The sequence below is a fragment of the Cucumis melo genome, chromosome 8, assembly GCF_025177605.1.
Source record: "Cucumis melo cultivar AY chromosome 8, USDA_Cmelo_AY_1.0, whole genome shotgun sequence".
Lineage (NCBI taxonomy): Eukaryota > Viridiplantae > Streptophyta > Magnoliopsida > Cucurbitales > Cucurbitaceae > Cucumis > Cucumis melo.
The window spans coordinates 8,366,527-8,387,320 of NC_066864.1; the positions used below are offsets into that span (position 1 = coordinate 8,366,527).

The 20,794-nt window shown below is 33.3% G+C and overlaps 2 protein-coding genes across 2 annotated transcripts; both read left to right on the forward strand.

Annotated features, from left to right (window-relative positions):
* The first annotated feature begins 2,321 nt into the window (after nt 1–2,321).
* On the forward strand, nt 2,322–4,594 carry LOC103500879 (protein BUD31 homolog 2). Its single transcript, XM_008464324.3, has 4 exons — nt 2,322–2,636; nt 2,864–2,964; nt 3,059–3,246; nt 4,229–4,594. Exons 2-4 carry the CDS (start codon nt 2,871–2,873, stop codon nt 4,382–4,384), a joined length of 438 nt encoding a protein of 145 aa, XP_008462546.1. The 5' UTR covers nt 2,322–2,636; nt 2,864–2,870; the 3' UTR covers nt 4,385–4,594.
* A 7,430-nt stretch (nt 4,595–12,024) lies between these two features.
* Nucleotides 12,025–20,374, forward strand: LOC103500878 (ABC transporter G family member 39-like). The gene is made up of 20 exons (XM_008464323.2): nt 12,025–12,708; nt 13,072–13,192; nt 13,640–13,728; nt 14,431–14,515; nt 14,604–14,894; nt 14,979–15,069; nt 15,186–16,086; nt 16,173–16,333; nt 16,460–16,563; nt 16,676–16,841; nt 16,944–17,018; nt 17,094–17,230; nt 17,371–17,703; nt 18,101–18,391; nt 18,489–18,572; nt 18,686–18,819; nt 18,932–19,159; nt 19,266–19,437; nt 19,523–19,777; nt 19,872–20,374. Exons 1-20 carry the CDS (start codon nt 12,329–12,331, stop codon nt 20,139–20,141), a joined length of 4,368 nt encoding a protein of 1,455 aa, XP_008462545.1. The 5' UTR covers nt 12,025–12,328; the 3' UTR covers nt 20,142–20,374.
* The last annotated feature ends 420 nt before the right edge of the window (nt 20,375–20,794 follow it).

The following is a 20,794-nucleotide window of genomic DNA, read 5'->3' on the forward strand; positions in this document are numbered from 1 at the left end:
TATTTGTAATTAGCGATAGCGATGTCTCCCTATTTTGAACATATACAATTACGTGGTATAACGTCGGGGTGAAATTGTTACTATTTTTCTTAATTTTAAATAAACATTATGAACGGAATTGAACCGATGTAGATGGGACAAAAAAATACATATGCATAAACAACTCAAGTACATAAGGAAAAAAATAGTTGTCTACAATAGCAAAAGAAATAACAGTCAATATCATAGAGAAAGTGAAGTAAGCAAATAAGAAACAAGTCAAGTCAATACAAACATAAACTATCTTGTCATGTCTCGTAGAAGGACTACAAAAGTCCTCCCTCTCATTCTCAGACATGAGTACGAAACCCCACAGGTCTTCTATACGAGATAAAAGATGTCTTTCCAACAACGCCTTATCCAAACTTATCAGTTCTGGCATCTCACGCAATATGCGAAAGAATTTCGTGCGCACATGGTTGTCATTGGCAAGGGCGCGTGCAGGTCACTCCGCAATCATCATGAGTTGCTCGTTCGTTTGCTTGAGTGCTAAATGTATGCCTTCAACATCCACCTTTCGCTGGCTTCCCCTCTTCCTCTTGGATCCACTCGATCTTGCCTTACCCTCTGAAGCGCGAGAAGGTCGTGATGTGCGTACATCGCCCTACGACATGTCAATCCCCTGGCTATACACGGGTGGGAACTCTTTGTTCCCATCTGGCATGTCAAACCCCTCATACTCGTCAGGTTCGTTAGATACCACGTCGGCGAATATCTCAACGAAGCGACCTGTCGGCCTATCGCGACCGAACACATATGCAAGTTCGTCGTAATACGGAAACAATTTGTTTAAGAGTCCCTTCGCGGAAAAAAAAAGGACCACTTATGAGTACTGATTGAAAAATTGTGAAGTAAATGTACATTGCGAAAGTCGTGTGATGTTTATATTATTTTCCTTACCATAACCCAATTATCAAATAATTCTTTCTCCGCAATTATGCATTTCTCTTCATCGTTCCACCTAAAGCCACGGCACGCTGGCTCCCGCATTTCTGCGATGGCCTAGAATGTCCGCTTCAATGTTTTTATTCTACCGTCTATTACAGTCGTTGCGCGGATATGACATCTAGGTAATTTCTCCGCCATCATACATACCAATTAGGCCAAGTAACCTGGCTAGAACGTATCTTTATTGGATTTCCATTCCCCATTGACACCAAGTCCATTAAACACTCTACAAAAGTGCCCTCCTCCTCCTTTGTCCATACATGCCTCGGCGCACGGGTTGAGGTAGACATACTGAAAATGACAAATTATAAGAAATACATGGAATACGTTAGTAATTGCACACTTTGACATTTAACAGACACAGATATTTCGACATATACGTTTTGTACAATATGCACGCGTACATTTCATATCCAACAATACATATTACATGTCATAGAAATTCGCACACAATCGATGACTTCTAATGTAAAATCTTTTTATCTAAGCGTTATGTAACTACCAATATGTGAACATTGATTTAGCTAATTCGTCGTGCCACTAAGACCACTCGTTTGTCATCTCAATGTAGTGATCTCCAGCAATGGTTGTCGCATACGCGGAGTCCCCCTCGTCCATGTCGTCAATGTCGTTGCAATATGTCATTTCTCTATTTATCAAATTGTGGAGCAAGCAACATGCTAGTATGGTGCGACACTAAACTTGTAGGAGATAATATGGCTTCCCACGAAGTATTGCCCAACAACCCTTAAGAACACCGAAGGCGCGTTCAATGACATTTCTTGCCGCAGAGTGCTTCATGTTGAAGTACTAATTTGCATTTGTTGGCGCATTTTCAGCACCACGCCGCTTTTGCAAGTGGTACCATTGGCCTCTGTAAGGGGCGAGAAATCCCTTGGCGTTTGGATAACCCGCATCACACAAATAATAATATCCTCTAAATCTAAACGATCGTGTAACCAAATTTAAATTTAACCAAATTAAATGATCGTGTAACAAAATTAAACATGCAATTGAAAAGATAAATTGTAGACATATCTAAAACATTGTGTATAAATTGTAGTCATATCTAAACGATCGCGTATCAAACAATAACTAAATCTAAACGATCGCAAATATATTACGCGTTATTGACGGGGCATTTTTAGTATTTTACACTATGGGTCTTTAGAATTTTTTCATTTTTGAATTGTTTGTAAATATTTTGTGGCTTTTTATATTTTTGAAGAGGCCTCTTTATTATATTTGTAAATATATTTTTGTTAGATTTTTTATCCTTTAAAATGAAATTTTAATTTATTTATTTATTATTATCGAGCTATTCGGAGTAAAAATAAAAATATCGGAAATTCTCATGAAGCGCCGCCTCCCCCTGTTTTTAGATCTGAAACCGCTCTCCTTCTCGAGCCTTCCTCTCTCCGATTCTCATTTTCTTTTCCACTAATCTCTCGCAATTTCATTACCTTTGCCATAACTTTGCTTTGATATAAATTTTCCACTTCAACTTCCCGGGGAGAGTTGATTCAAAGAACCATCTTTTTTAACTTTCTCTCCTTTCAATCTCTTTTAGCTACACTCCGATCCCCTCTCTCTCGGCTTTCAAATTCTTCCGGTATCTTCATTCACCCGCCGACAAGGAAATTTTCCAGGTAAATTCCCTATCTTCGTCCTTAGGGTTTCTGGGTTTTTTGTCTTTTGGGGATGCTGTACGGTAATGTGGTTGAACGATATAGAAATAGAAGAGAGACACGAAAAAGAGAGACCGAGTTAAGTATAAGCTGGACAAAATTTCTAAATGCTTGTCTTGTTGATTCAATGACCCATCATTTGGAAGAATTTTGAACTCGGTCGTTTCGTTTTATGATCAAATTTGCAGACAAAAAATGCCCAAGATCAAGACAAACCGTGTCAAGTATCCGGAGGGATGGGAGCTAATTGAACCAACTCTCCGAGAATTGCAAGCTAAGATGAGAGAAGGTATTATCTCTATCGTTGTTATTAGCCAATAATTTCGTTTCTCTTCACTGGGGTTTATGACTTCGATGTTGGTTTACTCTTTTGTTGACTGCAGCCGAGAATGACCCACACGATGGTAAGAGAAAGTGCGAGACTTTATGGCCTATATTCAAAATAGCACATCAGAAAAGCCGCTATATCTTTGATCTTTATCATCGAAGGAAGGAAATATCTAAGGAATTATTTGAATTCTGTTTGGACCAAGGCTATGCTGATCGTAACTTAATTGCAAAATGGAAGAAGGTTTGTTTTTCCTTCTCTTATATTATCTAGTTCTGAGTAGTTGTTCATGTTGTGACCCTTTCAAAGTGAGAATTAAATGTGGCTCCTTGTATTTTTTGCTCATTCTGTATTGGTATTTCAACCTACAAACATTCTATTTTGTGTCTTACCTTTGACTTAGAAAATCGTTTAGTCATTTTGATTGTTTTTCTCATAAATTGATGGACTCAAGCTTGACGTGATATGCATTTTGCTCATTTACTTAGTAGTTTGTGGCTTACATAGGCTAAGTATTTGAAGTTGCTTACGGGGATGAAGTTGGTTGGTTTCTTTATTAAAAAGATATGGGGGTATAGAGAATAATTTGGAAGTGTGGTAGATAGGCAAGTACGAAGCAACCAAATAACGAGATTTTGGGAAGAATTATTTCAAATTAGATAAGTTCTTTTAAAAGTTTTAAGATTTGTGGAGTTGCATTAGTCTTCTAGAATATAATAAAAAACATGGGGGGTTCTGTTTTAGGAACTTTTTGATGAAATAGGCATCCTAGCCACAACCTTATTTGAATAGGAGCCGACCTTACTTGAACAAGATCTAGTTTATAGGTTGTACAACTATGTTCTTTGAGTTTTAAAGAAATAGGCATCATCCTGGCCAAAAAGTTGAAAAACGAGGGTCCTTTCTTCATTTGTTGAGACAGATAGAGGCACGTACACAGTACAGAAAGCAACGCACACAGCACTAGACCTAGGTGTCTTTATAAAAAGGAAGAGTTGGGATGAATGTACATATTCAACAGTTTACATGATTTTGAATGGACTAATATCAGGAATCTCATATTATGTATTGTGGGTAATATAATTTGCCATTTCAAATTTCCAATAGACGTCATGGATTGTAATTTGTATATGTTTTTCCACAATGTTTCGATTTGTAAGGTTGCACCGTTCCTGCCTTGGATGTGTTCAATTCTAGTTTTACTTAAACTGCTACTGTTGTGCAGCCTGGTTATGAACGTTTGTGCTGTCTAAGATGCATGCAACCTCGAGATCACAACTTTGCGACAACATGCGTGTGCCGGGTTCCCAAGCACCTGAGGGAGGAGAAAGTTATTGAGTGTGTGCATTGTGGTTGCAGGGGCTGTGCAAGTGGAGATTGATACCTTCTCCTCGTAGTTTGTTTCTCTGATTATGACTACAGACGCTTGGATGCTGTGTTCATACTCTTGGCTTGTAATTTGGTAAAAGCTCAAATTCTAACATTTGCACTAGAAACTTACTCTGTTCATACTTGTTAGGGGCATCGAGTTGCCGTTAACTGGGAAAGATGATAGTTCGTATAAAAATATTCTTTTCCTCTTGGGTATGAATTGTGACATAGCAGAAGGCAAAATTTTCTTACATCAGCAATCTTGTGTTTGCTTTTACTGAATCATTGTAGCTTTACAGTGTATGTTATAATTTCCGTGCAAACTATTTAAGTCTACTTTCTTCCGACTTCATTTTTACTATTTAACTAGTATATCTAATTCTGGATATGTTGAAAATAATTAAAGTTCCTAATCTTCATGGTAAAATGACCAAGTCATATATTGTTTTTCATTGCTTGTATTTTCCAATGAAATGTAGAAAAACCAGTTTGTTTTATATATGTGTGTGTATATATATGAATTGTACAGTTGTATATGTGTAGTTCAGCAAATATAACTCAGACTTTTTGTAATTCACTTCATTTATTCAAATATAACTCATGAAAAATGATTAACTAGTTCATTTATTCAACTCCATTAATTAAAAGCAAAGATTTGACCCCAATTCTTCCCAAACTATAGTGGGTTACATCATTATTTTTTTTAAGAATCCTTTTTCTTTTCAAACTTTTTTTTCCTTGCCACTAATTTTGAACACTTTGAGGCTGTTTGATTCAAATTTTATATGTGCTTGTTGCTGAATTCAAGGATCATACCGCAATTCCATCTCTATCCAAACATATTTGGATGGAGATGGTAGGCCACGTGCCTAAGTGGATCTGTCCATGATGACATGCCATCTACATAAGTCAACTATAACATCCAAGTTTAGGAAGAGATGTGAATTGATATTTAATATCATATATGAATTAGAGAGATTTGAGAATATGAAAATATAGCTAAGAAATACTTAAAAAAAGTGAAAGTAACTATTTATACCACTAATGTGCACTTACTTTTACGATGATTCAATCATAAGAATTTCAAATTAAGTGTGCTAAACTTGGAGCAATTCTATGTCGAATGACTTTGAAATTTTTCAAATATACATGTGAGTGAGGACGAAATATGCTGAAATGGTTTGTAGGGTGACTTTCACCCTTAGAAGGCTATAAGACAAGTAACGACGATGTTTCCAAATCTGTGTAAGGGAACGTTGGGGCCATCAATTATTGAATTCGAATTTTGAATTGGAGATCTGAGACGTTATGGAATGGACCTGAATTAGTTAAATTTGTAGGTTCCTTAACTAAGTTGATTTGTTAGAAAAATACTTGTCTTAGTTGTGATACTATGTCTTATATATTTCAATGCTCAAGTCAGATTTCATGAAAAGGATTGGTCCATCTATTTATAGTTTTCTCCTTGACCTTATGATATGTTGCCTAAAGTCGTGAAGAGGTAGGACTGGAAGACAGATTTTGTTGCTCAAATTTGTGTCAAATAAATGACAAATTCTCACCAAACACTAATCTCAGTGATAAGTTCAAGTCAAATTAATAGAGCACAATAATCTCTCAAATTAAATAATTTACAACGACGGTAACTGAAGGGGGGTTGAAGTTGATTTCAATGGCCAGAGAGTTAAATTGCATGAAATGAAAGAAGAATTGCAAAGATTCGATAAAAAGAGGCATAGCTTCAATTCTAGTGATCTCTCTTTATCCAATTTATCTACATGCAACTTTCATTTGACCAATTTAATTACTTAAGATAGCTAAATTATCTCAATGTTCTTATTGTTCTAATCCAATACGATTTAAATATGCATAATTGAATTTTTCAGTAGCATTAAGTTTAAGAGTTCCTTAAGTGGAATGTTTAATTTTCATGCGTCTAATTGACATTCATAAAGTTTAATTATAAATCGGTTAGAACAATTTTTGTCAAAACAAATTAGCAAGCTAACCTAACCTATAGCAAAATTAAATCTTATCAAATTGTCACGAGTCAAAGATTCAATGTAAAGCAGAAGTTATACATTTTTCATGCATTTGAACATCTAACAAAATATCATTCAAATACATAATTGAAACCAAAGATTACACCAAACAAGTTCAAACTCTCATAAATACAAAAGAACGAAGGGAGATTTCTAAATACCCAAGCTAGAACGTACCTTAGCATATCATCCACATATTGGATGATGAAGAAGTGTTTGGAAACCAAACTGGACTGAAAGAGGTCAGAAAGTAGAGAGAAAATAGATGAGAAACGACTGAAATTCGAGGTTGGTTTGGTTGGTGACAGAAATGATTATTTAAATAAGTGTCGTGGCGTTGGGGTGGTCTCCACAAGAGCATATAGTTTAAAGCATTGTAGCGTGCTGTAGGACGGTGCCGCAACACCGAGGTATTTTTGCAAATAATAATCCCTTCTGCCATACAGCACCATGCGTATGGCGCTGTAGGACGTCAGGGCGCTGCAAGGCAAAAACCTAAAATTGACTTATTTTCATCACCCATTTGCTTTGATTGACGATGTATTGCTCAAACTAACTCCAAATCGACATCATTACCACATTTCACCTTCGAATTACTCAAAACTTATACCACAATCAAATAAAATCATAGAATGCGCTTGAATTAAGCGAAAATAGATATGATATTTAAGATGCCGTTAGAAATACATGCTCCAATTCAACAAGCCAAGTCCTCCTAGCAAATAAGACTGATGAGCTTAAAACCCATTCATGAGCTCTCTGGACGTTGTTGTTCCGACAATCCTCAACACACATCACCCACTACGCCATAACACTTATATGATCATTAAGAACATATAAGATGTTTCTATTTGGTTTCTTTTTCTTTTTGTTTCTCATGAATGAGTATAGGGCGAGAAGTAGATAAGCTTCTTCTTGGCCTTCAAGTTTGGAGGAAAGGAACTAATATTAAGTCTTATATGCTTACTATCCTATTGGCTTATAATTATCTCATAATTAAAGTCCCAACTGATCTTTATTATTAAAAAATATGCCAACTTTTATTTTATAAATTATAAGGTAAGATATTGTACACACACGTGTTCCTCCTCATACATTAAACATTTCTTTAAATTTATAAAATTAACAACAATATCTAGAGGTTATTACACTTTATAATAAAAGGCATTATTGCAACTTAAATCATCAAAATTATTTTTCCTTTTTAAAATATTATTCCTTTTCAAATACCCTTTTAGTTTTCATACTTTAATCGATTAAATTAAGTAATGTTAAATTTTGAAATATAACGACTTAAAAATTAATTAAACAGATGACAATTTTTAAAAACAAATAATAATAATAAAGAACTCATTGTGTACAGTCTGTAGTTGTGATAATTTTAAAAAAATACTCCTGATATACACCGTTAATTTATTTTAATTATTTAGTGGTATTATATTTGTTGGGATCATAGAATTTACCAAATATATTAAGTATTTAAACAAGTCAAAGTTTGAAATTTTCACAACTGGACAATCTCTCTAGCTAGCCATAAACCTTTCTAGACATATATATATATATATATATATATATAGTTTTAAATTTGTCACAAAGAATCTCCAATTCCAATGTTTGACTTCGTCGTATGAACATTTTACTGCCTCTAAATTATTAGTCCACATTTCTTTAGTTTACTACACCCCCTTTAATTTATAAATTAATAGTATTAATTACCGTTTTAGTTGTATTAAGATATCCTTAATTTTAAAATCAAATTTTCAACGGTGAATGTCCAATCAATTTTAGTGTGGATTGTTGTTGAAACCTCGATTTCGTTGGTTAAACTTATTTGTTGTGTTTATACCAACTTTCCTACTAACTCTTTTTTTTTTTTTTTTTTTTAATCTTAAACATCTAATGTTAATTAGTTTCTAATTTTGGAGTAATTCAAAAGACAGTGATGGATTTTTAAAAATATAATTAATTGATTGACAACTCTATGATCTAGAAATAAGGTTATATATTGTACATAACATATAAGAGGCAGTTTAATTATGGCTTGGTCAATTGTCTTTCCAATTTAATTTTGATTTGGTTCCTTTCTAGAAGGTGTATAAATTATTTATATTTGATTTTTTTTTTCCAAATACAAGCAATAGTATTGGCCTATTCTTGATCCATGACCCTAATTCAAATTCAAAATACATAATTATATAATTAAAGATTGCTTGCCAATGTTTGAATATATTGATTAGTTATGAACCTTTTTTTTTTTTTTCTTTTTTAAATCACATATCTTTGATTCTAGAAAGTCAAACTCTTAAAAGTTGACCAAGAGTTGTTCCTTAAATTGTGAAATAAATTACAATATGATATAACCTATATTGTAATCTATAATATATTTTTATTTCTTAATAAAAATCTACTCTTGTCTTATATAATAGTTCAACGGTAGAAGTTGAAAGTGTTGTACTGATTTCAATCTTTAACATCATCTTGGTTAAAAGGTATATGTTTTAAACCTATTAAAATATGTTTATGTTAATTTAAAGAAATCTTTTAACAGTTAGAAAATGTAAATATGAACTAATTTATTATAACGATAATAATATATGATAAAAAAAAATGGTATTGATTAGATGCTACAGAAGAAAAAAGTATGAATTAAGAATAATCTAAATGGTCAACAAATTATTATAATTATTAGCATTATTACAATCAATGATTGATTAAAGTTAAACCATACTAACATTAAATTAACCACATTAAAAAAATTTTAAAAGTACTTAACCACTCTTTTGTATTATTTAAAATCTAATTGGAAAAATTGGATTGGTTAATTAATATGAGTCATTTCTCACATAAAGGACAATTGAATGATCTAATCATATAATTAATCATTAATCTCTTAGATAACTTTGTTTTAACAATATACCTACTATATTTTTAGTCAAATATAATAAACTACTAAAATATTTTAAACTACTAAAATATTTACGATCCGTCCTTCTATTTTTACTATCTCCTTCATTGTGATTGTTTTTTTATCATCTTTCTTCTTTTTTTTTTTATCGATTTATTTCCATCGTCTTTCTTTCCTCTTCTTCTTTTATGTTGTTTAGACTTAGATAACCAAATCTGATTTCTTGTCGTTATTTCTTTTCTTTTTCTCTTCTTTTTTTCGCTGCAATTTCTTTCCATCGTCTCTTTTTTTTCCTTGCGATTTCTTTCCGTCAACTTTCCTCCTCTTTTTTTACACGTCATTTAGATTAGGGTAATCAAATCTAAAAGATCGTGTATAAAGAACTTGAAAAAAAATCTTGTAAAAATAAACGATCATGTGTACCAAAGAATCTTGAAAAATTTGTTTAGCCAAATCTAAACATAATCAAATCTAATAGATCGTGTAACCAAATTAAACAATTTTTACAAATGTAAACGACAAAATCTAAACGATTGTGTATTAAAAGTCAAATCTAAACGATCATATACCAAATATATCATGTCCGTTGTTGACGGCGTGGTTGAAAGGACATTTTTGATATTTTTCATTGTGGGTTTTTTCTGTTTTCGAAATTCTTTTATACAGTATAATTATTTTGACACTTCGTTATATTGTATAAAAGACTCTTCTTAGTACGTAAGGTTTATTAAATAATTAAAGAATTAATTTTTTTCATCAAATCACCAATGTGGCTCACAATGGCAATAATTTAATGAATAATATTAATATCTCATGCCAATGAGTTTCCCAACCCAAATAGTCATTGCCAATGATTCTTTCCCAATACATATGTTGACCTAACTTAAATTACTAAGTCTACCCTTCAACTTTAACATTTGTGAGAGTCTGTTATTTTATTTTCTCAATTTTTTATCTTTTCTTTTAGGTTCTTAAAAACTTCTAACTTTCTCTAATAAACTACTAAATAATTAATCTAAACTATTAAAAATTTGACTAATTAATTTTGGTGTACAATATAACATGATTCATGAAATTTAAAATTATGAAAATTTTTAACTAAATTTTTGTAAATTTGAAGACTAAATAAATAGAAACGTGAACTCTCATTAAGTTTTATAGGATGAGAGATGAGTACAAATGAAACTTAATAAATATAAAGTAGCTTATTTATGTATATATTTTTTTAAAATTGATATAATCAGTTTTGAATATATTGTGATTAAACAAAATTCTAACTAACATTTTTTAACTTTGAAGAAAATTTAAGATATAAAAACATATTTAATTTGCTCACACAACATATTTTTGTCAAATAGAAGGTATATATATATAGCATTTCATATTTATCCATACATTCTCAGCTACCCAGAGTATAACTTAGTCCAATGAACTTGTTGCATGTGCGATATGTATAATTTTAACGTTATTTCCTTTCCCTATTATTTATGTTATATGGGTGTTCAAATGATAAAACAAGTTGAACATTTAAATTATCCACCAAATATGCTAAGGGTTGGATCGTGGGTCTAGCTTAAGGTTGACAATAATATCGTCTACATTATTGTGGTTGTTTAAATGATAGATAAGATAACTTGTGATGTGGTTTGTGTATATTTAGACTTCTAATTATAGATATTATTAATTATAAAAGAAAATAATTTTTAAATTTTTGTTTCATGGTTAGAATTTAGCAAAGAATCTCATTGTTCTATTTAAAAAAAGATGCAAATGATTATATGAAATGAGAAGAAAATAGACTTCATTTTTAAAAACTAAAACACAAAAAATAAAATGAGACATTTGAGGTTCTTGCTATCAGTGATGTGTGATAGATAATTTGAAGTATTTTAAATTAATAAAAAAAATGATTCAACCCCAATGTAAGTTGAACTTTGTGGATTTGGGGAACTTGCATGTTAGGGTTTTTCAAGTAACTAACCTAAACAAACCAAACCAATTTTTCGAGTAGGTAAAAAATATAATCTCTCGACCTAAATCCAACTCAGTTAGATCGATATATACCTTCAGATCATATTATCAACCACGTAGATGAATATGTCTACAACATATTAGATGAAATTAAAAGTAAAAATTTGAATTTGTTTGTGGATGCATAGATTCGAGTCAACATTAATATGTGAACAAAACCAACCTATTATGAATTGAAAGTTGAAATTCAATTCTAAGGAAAAGTTGACATTAGAGTTGTACTAAGGAATAAATGTCTACCGTACTGATGCTAATACCAATCTCATTTAATAACTTGAAAGTGAATAAAACATTGGAAGTTGATTAATCATGTTTAATCATACGTAAAAACTATGAGATATCGTTGTCACTGAAATATTAGTTAGATTACAAAGTAGAATCATAGTCTAATTAAAGTTTTGTTTGTAACAAGTTTTTAAATTTAATAAAACCTGAATCTAAAAAGTTGAAGAAATAATTAACCGGCAATGTATTACTATTAGTTATAAAAGGAACTTGTTAATTGGATAATTATGTTAATCACATTACAATATTGTTAATTTGATAATTAATAGGTTAATGCTATGGCTGAGAACACAATATAATAATAGCAATGACCGTCCGCCTCTGTTTCCTCTAAACTCTGTCTTTCTCTATATTATAATCATTATAAAGTTTGCTTAATATAATCATCTTCTTCCTCCCGTAGTTCCGGTCAACTTCATCATTACTTTATTCCCCCGCCATTTTTCTCCTTAATTCTCCATTTCCCAACTCCTTTCCTCTTTAAAAACTTTCCTCCAATTTCCACTGCAATCCAAATTCATCATATTTCCATTTCCCTTTACCATTCATGCCTTCTCCATCGCACTCCCGGAGATTCATTCTCCCTTGACGCCGTTTCAACACCCCAACCCGAACCACCAATCTTTCATCCGAATCGAGGAAAAAAAAAAAAGTCGAAGAGACAGAGATTGAAGTTAATTAATTAATCAAAATGGCCGCGGCTCAGATGGTAGCCGATGATCTAGCGAGATCGATGAGCCGGCGGAGTTGGGCGTCCGCGAGTCAGAGAAGCTGGGCGACGGCAAGCATCAGAGAAGTATGGCAAGCACAGCCGGACGTTTTTAGTCGGAGCGGGCGGCAGGAGGACGAAGAGGAACTGAAATGGGCGGCGCTGGAGAGGCTTCCGACGTACGACCGGCTCCGGAAAGGGATGCTGAAACACGTGCTGGATAACGGGCGCGTGGTTCACGATGAAGTGGACGTAACGAAGATCGGAATGCAGGAGAAACAGCAATTAATGGAGAGTATGCTCAAAATCATTGAAGAGGATAACGAAAAGTTCTTGAGACGCCTTAGAGATCGTACTGATAGGTCAGACAAAATTCTTCCATTCACTTTCCCTTTTTTTTCTTTTTTCGGTTAAAAAACCATTTTCAAATTTTGGAATTTGGTTAACAAAATACCACTTTTCGTATTTGCGATCGAGAAAAAAGTTACCAAACGGTCTTTTAATTTTCAACATACAACAAATATTGAAGTATACTATGGAAGGTGATTCAAAGTTGTTAAACTAAAATAATATTAAATTGAAGGATACATAGATATTTTGGATGTTACAAAATACAAATGGTTAAAAAAGAATGGAGGAGTAACCATGTAAGTAATTTGAAGAATTGTATGGGGGTCAAAAAGCTAATTTGTGTTAATGTGTGTTGGGTGGAAATGAAAATGAAGAGTGGGAATAGAGATGCCGAAGATAGAAGTACGGTACGAACATTTATCGGTGGAAGGTGAACTACACGTTGGCAGTAGAGCACTCCCCACTTTGCTCAATGTTTTTCTCAATATTGCTGAGGTAATTCCTTTTTTTTCTTTTTCTCTATTCTATTTATTTATTCACAGTTAATTAAGATTTAAAATGATTGTTTTTTTCCTCCAAGGTAATGAAATAAAATACTTAAGTTATTTACCGAAGACCGGATGTATAAGTATATATACAACAACGTGCATAAAATATTGAAGTTCAAAGTTGTACGCCATCTAAACTTTAATTAGTTTATATAATTCATATTTTTTAAACATTAATTTCAAGTTGCATCAATAGAACCGCCATGTGGTTTGAAGGGTATCTCCCCATTAATAAATGAAAATTTTGTTTAATTAGGAAGCTAATTTAGTCATCAATTTGTTAGACTCAAGTATGATTAAGAATAACAATCTTTATTGTTATTATTATTATTATTTTGTTAGACGGCAAGATTTGATTAAATAAAAATGGTGTGTGATGAATTAAAATTGACAGAGTGTGCTTGGATTGGTTCGGCTGGCCCCATCAAAGAAGAGGAAAATACAGATTCTTAAAGATATTAGTGGCATTGTCAAACCCTCCAGGTAATTTTATTAAATATTGCTTGGTCGTGTTTCATGTTCTTTATTTCTTTATTTATATATACAATTGTGTATAAAATATTGTTGCAGTTTTTCTTTCTTTCTTTTTTGTTTTGAAAAATATCTTTTGGAATCATTCTTTGCCTATACAATACATCACATTGTTCTCTTTTTATTTTTATATTTGTCTTTATCCACGTTCTAAATTCTAATTTCTTATTTCTTATTTCTTATTTCATGATGCATGTTTAAATAAAAACAAAAAATTTATTTCATGTATTAAATAAATAACTTTTGTGGGTATATTATTTTACCAACTTCCTTTAAATGAATCTATTTATATCATTTATTAAAAAAAAAAATATTCAATTTTTAATAAAAATAAATTATTTTTTTATAAGAAACACACTAGATGAGAGTCTAAATTAATTCTGCTGTGAATATGTATATGTATAGATGGATAAAATTTTAAGTCTCACACGAGCTTAATTATCTAAACAAACTTCAACGGTATAAAATAAATTTAAATTTTGAATTGATTTAATTGTCAGTTGATACTAACTCAAACATTTGAAGTATAAATTGATATTGGTTTCCAAAAAATATAAGCTGCCATAAGCTTAATAAATTGAAATGAATATGAAATTTTAGCTGATACTCTTGTTTGATTGAATTTACTATTAACAGTACAATGTAAAAATGCAGGATGACTCTTCTTCTGGGTCCTCCAAGTTCTGGAAAAACGACATTTCTACGTGCACTTGCAGGAAAACTGGAAAACAACTTGAAGGTTTGTTTTCAAATTCACATTTTTTGATAATCCAAATATAAACAAAAGAATAAAAAAAGGTGCTAAAATGTTAATAATTTATGAACAGGAAACGGGAAAAATCACATATTGTGGACACGAGTTTAAGGAGTTTGTACCTCAGAGAACTTCAGCATACATTAGCCAACACGACCTTCACAACTGGGAAATGACAGTAAGAGAAACATTTGATTTCTCAGGAAGATGCCAAGGTGTTGGTACCAGGTATGAAATGTTAGAAGAACTTTCCAGAAGAGAAAAAGAAGCTGGAATCAAACCTGACCCCGAAATTGATGCCTTCATGAAAGCCATTTCTGTTTCTGGCCAAAGAACCAACTTGTTCACCGACTATGTTCTCAAGGTTCTGTTTCTCTCCCACTATTGTTGGGTTTCTCTTCATCTTTCCTTTTGCATTTAACTGAATCATCTTGAATATCTTCTACAGATATTGGGATTGGATATTTGTGCTGATATTATTGTTGGTAATGAGATGAGAAGGGGGATTTCTGGTGGACAGAGAAAGCGTGTAACAACTGGTATGTTTGTTTAAATCACCGACCAACTCGATAGCTTTGAACTAAGAGCAAGAGGTCTTAATTTATTGGCAATGGTAATGATTTTTTATTCACTATTATTGTTTGAAATTTGGTAGGGGAGATGTTGGTTGGACCAGCAAAAGGACTATTTATGGATGAAATATCAACTGGGTTAGACAGTTCCACAACTTTTCAGATATGCAAATTCATGAAGCAAATGGTTCACATAATGGATGTAACAATGATCATTTCTCTGCTACAGCCAGCTCCAGAAACCTTTGAGCTTTTTGATGATGTAATTTTACTTTCAGAGGGTGAGATTGTGTACCAAGGACCACGTGAAAACGTCCTAGAGTTCTTCGAATTCATGGGATTCAAATGCCCTGAAAGGAAAGGAGTAGCTGATTTTCTGCAAGAAGTCACATCCAAAAAAGACCAAGAACAATACTGGTTTAAAAAGAGCCAACCTTACAGATACGTTTCTGTTCCTGAATTTATACAGGGATTCAAAAAATTTCATATTGGGCAACGTCTTAACACAGAACTTGGTGTTCCTTTCGACAAAAGAAGTACCCATCCTGCTGCATTAGTCACTCAAAAGTATGGCTTGTCCAATTGGCAACTCTTCAAGGCTCTCTTTTCAAGGGAGTGGCTTTTGATGAAGCGTAACTCATTCATCTATATATTCAAGACAGTCCAGATAACAATCATGTCTTTAATTACAATGACAGTGTTCTTCAGGACAGAAATGAAACCGGGTACTTTGGCAGGTGGTGGCAAGTATCTTGGAGCCCTGTTCTTCAGCTTAATTAATATGATGTTTAATGGAATGGCAGAACTAGCCTTGACCATTACCAGGCTTCCTGTCTTCTATAAGCAAAGGGATTCTTTGTTTTTTCCGGGCTGGGCTTTTGGGTTGCCCATTTGGGTACTCAGAATTCCTTTATCCTTGATGGAATCAGGCATTTGGATTGGCCTTACTTACTACACAATTGGGTTTGCTCCCGCTGCTAGCAGGTAGACCTACCATCTCATAAATCTAATGTTTTAATAGCATTTGAAAACTGTTAATAGTAAATGAGCTTCCTTCTTTTATTATATAGGTTTTTCCGGCAATTCTTAGCATACTTTGGAATCCATCAAATGGCTCTGTCCCTCTTTCGATTCATTGCTGCAGCTGGAAGAGTACAAGTTATTGCAAGTACTATGGGAAGTTTTACTCTACTAATTGTCTTTGTATTAGGTGGCTTCATCATTGCTAAAGGTAAGTAGAGTGGCCCCTCTTGTCCACAAGGCCACAATCTCTTTGTGACAATGCAGATCCAATGAAATCTTAGCTCCTTTCTTACTTGAATATCAGTAGTATTTAAATATTAGTAATGCCCTGCAGGTGACATAGAGCCATGGATGATATGGGGCTACTACATTTCTCCTATGATGTATGGTCAAAATGCAATTGTCCTTAATGAGTTCTTAGATGATAGATGGAATCAGGTATGATGTGATAATGATTATTCAAAAGTGAATGTAATGTTTTTAAAATCTTAATCAAATTTCACAAACAAGTCATTAGTTCCAAAACTATAACTCTATTGGTTTGATGCAGCCTTCTTCAAATCCCTTATTAACTGGAACAACCGTCGGGAAGGTTATCCTTGCTTCAAGAGACTTTTATACTACTAATAAAATGTATTGGATTTGTGTTGGAGCACTATTTGCGTTCTCTTTTCTTTTCAACCTACTGTTCATCATGGCATTGACTTTCCTCAACCGTAAGTCAAATCTTCTGGATTCTATTTAAGAATTTTCTATGAAAATTTTTCTTTTTACTGTTACTGACTTACCAATATTTTCCTTTGACTAACCAAATTCAGCTTTGGGCGATTCAAGATCTGCCATTGCTGATGAGGCAAATGATAAGAAAAATAATCCATATTCTGCATCCAGAGGTAAGAAACTTCAACTCTTTCCCTTAAGTAAGTATTTTTAGGTATAATCTTATCTAAATATGTGGTTAAATACAGGTATTCAAATGCAACCTATAAAGTCTTCAAATGCAGCAAATAATTCAAATAGTACAGAAAAGAAAGGAATGGTTTTGCCCTTTCAGCCGCTTTCCCTTGCATTTAACCATGTTAACTACTACGTGGATATGCCTGCTGTAAGTTACTCATTCTTACGGTTGTATTATAAATTCCATGAGATAGCTTCCTTCTACATTTTCCCCATAAGATAGCTTTCTTGTTCAAATTCATTTGTTCTAGTTATCTTGGCATTAAAACAAAAACTTGACATCAACAGGAAATGAAGAGTCAAGGGATTGATGATGATCGCCTTCAATTACTGCGAGACGTCAGTGGAGCTTTCAGACCTGGTGTCTTGACAGCACTTGTAGGTGTAAGTGGGGCTGGAAAGACCACTCTAATGGACGTTTTAGCAGGAAGAAAAACAGGAGGATACATTGAAGGAAGTATCAATATATCTGGTTACCCGAAGAATCAAGAAACGTTTGCTCGAGTTTCTGGTTACTGTGAACAAAATGACATTCATTCGCCACATCTTACTGTCTACGAATCAGTGCTATATTCAGCATGGCTTCGCCTTCCGTCAAGTGTCAACACAGAGACGAGAAAGGTTTGTTTTTCTTTTCTTAGTCTTCGAGATATCATCATCATCATTGTTGGTTGAGGTAGGTCAATAAGAAGTGTAATTAGCTTGGATAATAGTCAGACAAATGGATGACTATAAGAGGGGAGACTTGGTGGTACTCGTCCTATAGGAAGATTGTTGGAAATGCAACCAAAGTTGCACATTTGCTAGATAAGAGAAGGATCATGTGATAAGTGAGTGATAGTTTTAAAGGTAGTTCAAAGTGGACAGAACCATACCATAGTGCAGATAGGTGGTGGTTCCATTGGCATATCATCTAAAATTCACATATTTCCCATTTAGCCCAAGCCTTTGGACAAACAACAGTGTAATTTTCCTGATATCTGTTATATTCTTACATTTCCTTCTGTCTTTTTTATAGATGTTTGTGGAAGAAGTTATGGAACTGGTGGAACTTAACCCTCTTAGAGAAGCTTTAGTTGGACTTCCTGGTATAGATGGTCTTTCAACAGAACAAAGAAAGAGGTTAACTATAGCTGTAGAGCTGGTGGCCAATCCATCTATCATCTTCATGGATGAACCTACGTCTGGTCTCGATGCTAGAGCTGCAGCAATTGTCATGCGCACAGTGAGAAACACGGTTGATACTGGTAGAACTGTGGTCTGCACAATTCACCAGCCCAGCATAGATATTTTTGAATCTTTTGATGAGGTATTATTACAACAACATGATTTCACATACAATCATTAATTCCCTCTCGGAAGTGACATGGACTTGTATTTTGATCTTGTTTTCATGTTCGAAACAGTTGTTCTTGATGAAACGTGGTGGACAAGTCATTTATGCTGGATCTCTTGGTCACCAGTCTCACAAGCTCATCGAATATTTTGAAGTAAGAACATGATTAAGAAATTATCAGTCAACTAGCTTAATTTTACTAACTAAATAACGAACTCGTCATCGAATTAAGCTTGAGAGTGTAACACTCATTTTTAACTGCAACAGAGTGTTCCCGGGGTTCCAAAGATTAAAGATGGCTACAATCCTGCTACTTGGATGCTTGAGGTCACAGCTTCATCTGTTGAGACTCAACTTGATGTGGATTTTGCAGACATTTATGCCAACTCTGCACTCTATCAGTACGTTCACTTGAATTGGATTCTCGTTTTCTTGTCTGCAATTCTTTTGACTCATCTTCTAGAATTCTCGTGATTTCAATTCTCCATGTTTCTCTTAATATAAATTCTTCAGGAGAAATCAAGAACTTATCGCTGAACTCAGTGAACCACCTCCCGGATCTCAAGACCTCCACTTCCCAACCAAGTATTCCCAAACATTCACTGTTCAGTTCAAAGCTTGTTTCTGGAAATGGTATCGATCATACTGGAGAAATCCTCGATACAACGCGGTGCGATTCTTCATGACAGTCATGATCGGACTTCTGTTTGGCCTTATCTTCTGGAACAAAGGATCAAAAACGTAATGGTCAAAACTCATTATACAACATATTTTGTATTTATTGAACTTCCACAGTACCATGTTACTCACTATTCACTAACTACATTCATCACTTAAATCCAAACAGTGATAAAGAACAAGATCTAAGAAACTTCTTGGGTGCTATGTATGCTGCCATTCTGTTCTTGGGAGCCAGTAATGCTTCTGCAATACAGCCAGTGGTTTCCATAGAAAGAACCGTCTTCTACCGTGAAAGAGCTGCTGGAATGTACTCACCATTGCCCTATGCATTTTCTCAGGTAACAAATAACCACATTACTAAACAAAAATAAAGTACTATTTTATCTTACAGTACTTGCATTAAACGACACCCTTACTCTGCAGGTTGCCATAGAAGTAATCTACAATGCAATCCAAACAATAATTTACGCTCTTCTACTTTTCTCCATGATGGGGTTCGAGTGGAAGGCATCAAATTTCTTTTGGTTCTACTACTTCATCTTGATGTGCTTTGTGTACTTCACAATGTTTGGTATGATGATCATTGCCCTGACTCCAGGCCCTCAAATTGCGGCCATAGCCATGTCCTTCTTCCTCAGCTTCTGGAACTTGTTCTCTGGATTCATGGTTCCAAGACCAGTAAGTGAATTTGTTGTTTCCATTGAATTTGATTCATTTCATTAAAGTTATGTAGTTGTGTTGGTATTGAATGAGCTTTGAAATGAAATGGCAGCAAATCCCAATATGGTGGAGGTGGTATTACTGGCTATCTCCAATTGCTTGGACAATCAATGGGCTAGTGACGTCTCAAGTAGGAAATAAAGGAGGTAATCTTCATGTAGCAGGGGGAGTGGATATTCCAGTAAAAACTTTCCTCAAAGATACATTTGGGTTTGAATACGACTTTCTCCCATACATTGCTTTGGCTCACTTTGGTTGGGTTTTCCTGTACTTCTTTGTGTTTGCTTATAGCATGAAGTTCCTCAACTTCCAAAAGAGATAAGATTTTTCATTACTAAACTGTAAACTAATCTTTAAATCTCAATTTGGGGAAACCAAATGAGTTATTCCTTCTCTATTCTTTGTATTATTTTTTCTCAAGGTTCCACTTCCAGTATAAAGTATAGTATACAGTACACACAGTTGTAGTTGCGCAATTTATTTTCACTTTTGTAATAATCACTGTATTGTTGTTTTATATATATATATAGATATAGATATATTTTGAGTTCTAAACGATTGGTTGTATATTCTCTGTTGTGTTTATTAAGTTGTCTCAACTTTTAATTTTGTAATAATTCTTTTGAAATTTACAGGTGTTTAAAAACACTAAATTTTATTATTTTGTGTTAAATAGGTCTTTCATTTATTTATTTATTTATTTTGCCTAATATATTCTTGAATCATTATCAATAAACTCAAAGTTTTAATACTTTTAAATATATGAAAAAAAAAAAAATCATCTCGCACAAAATTGATTGTCCAGTGATCTGTAAAACCCCATTTAAATATGAAATAAACCCATATTTTGAATGTTAAGATGATTAACTTTTTTATTTCTTCTTTATCAATTTGTCACTAAATTATCGATAATATATATAATATAGTCTTAAATTTAAACTAATAATTGGCTCAAAGCTCTATACAACTTTAGTT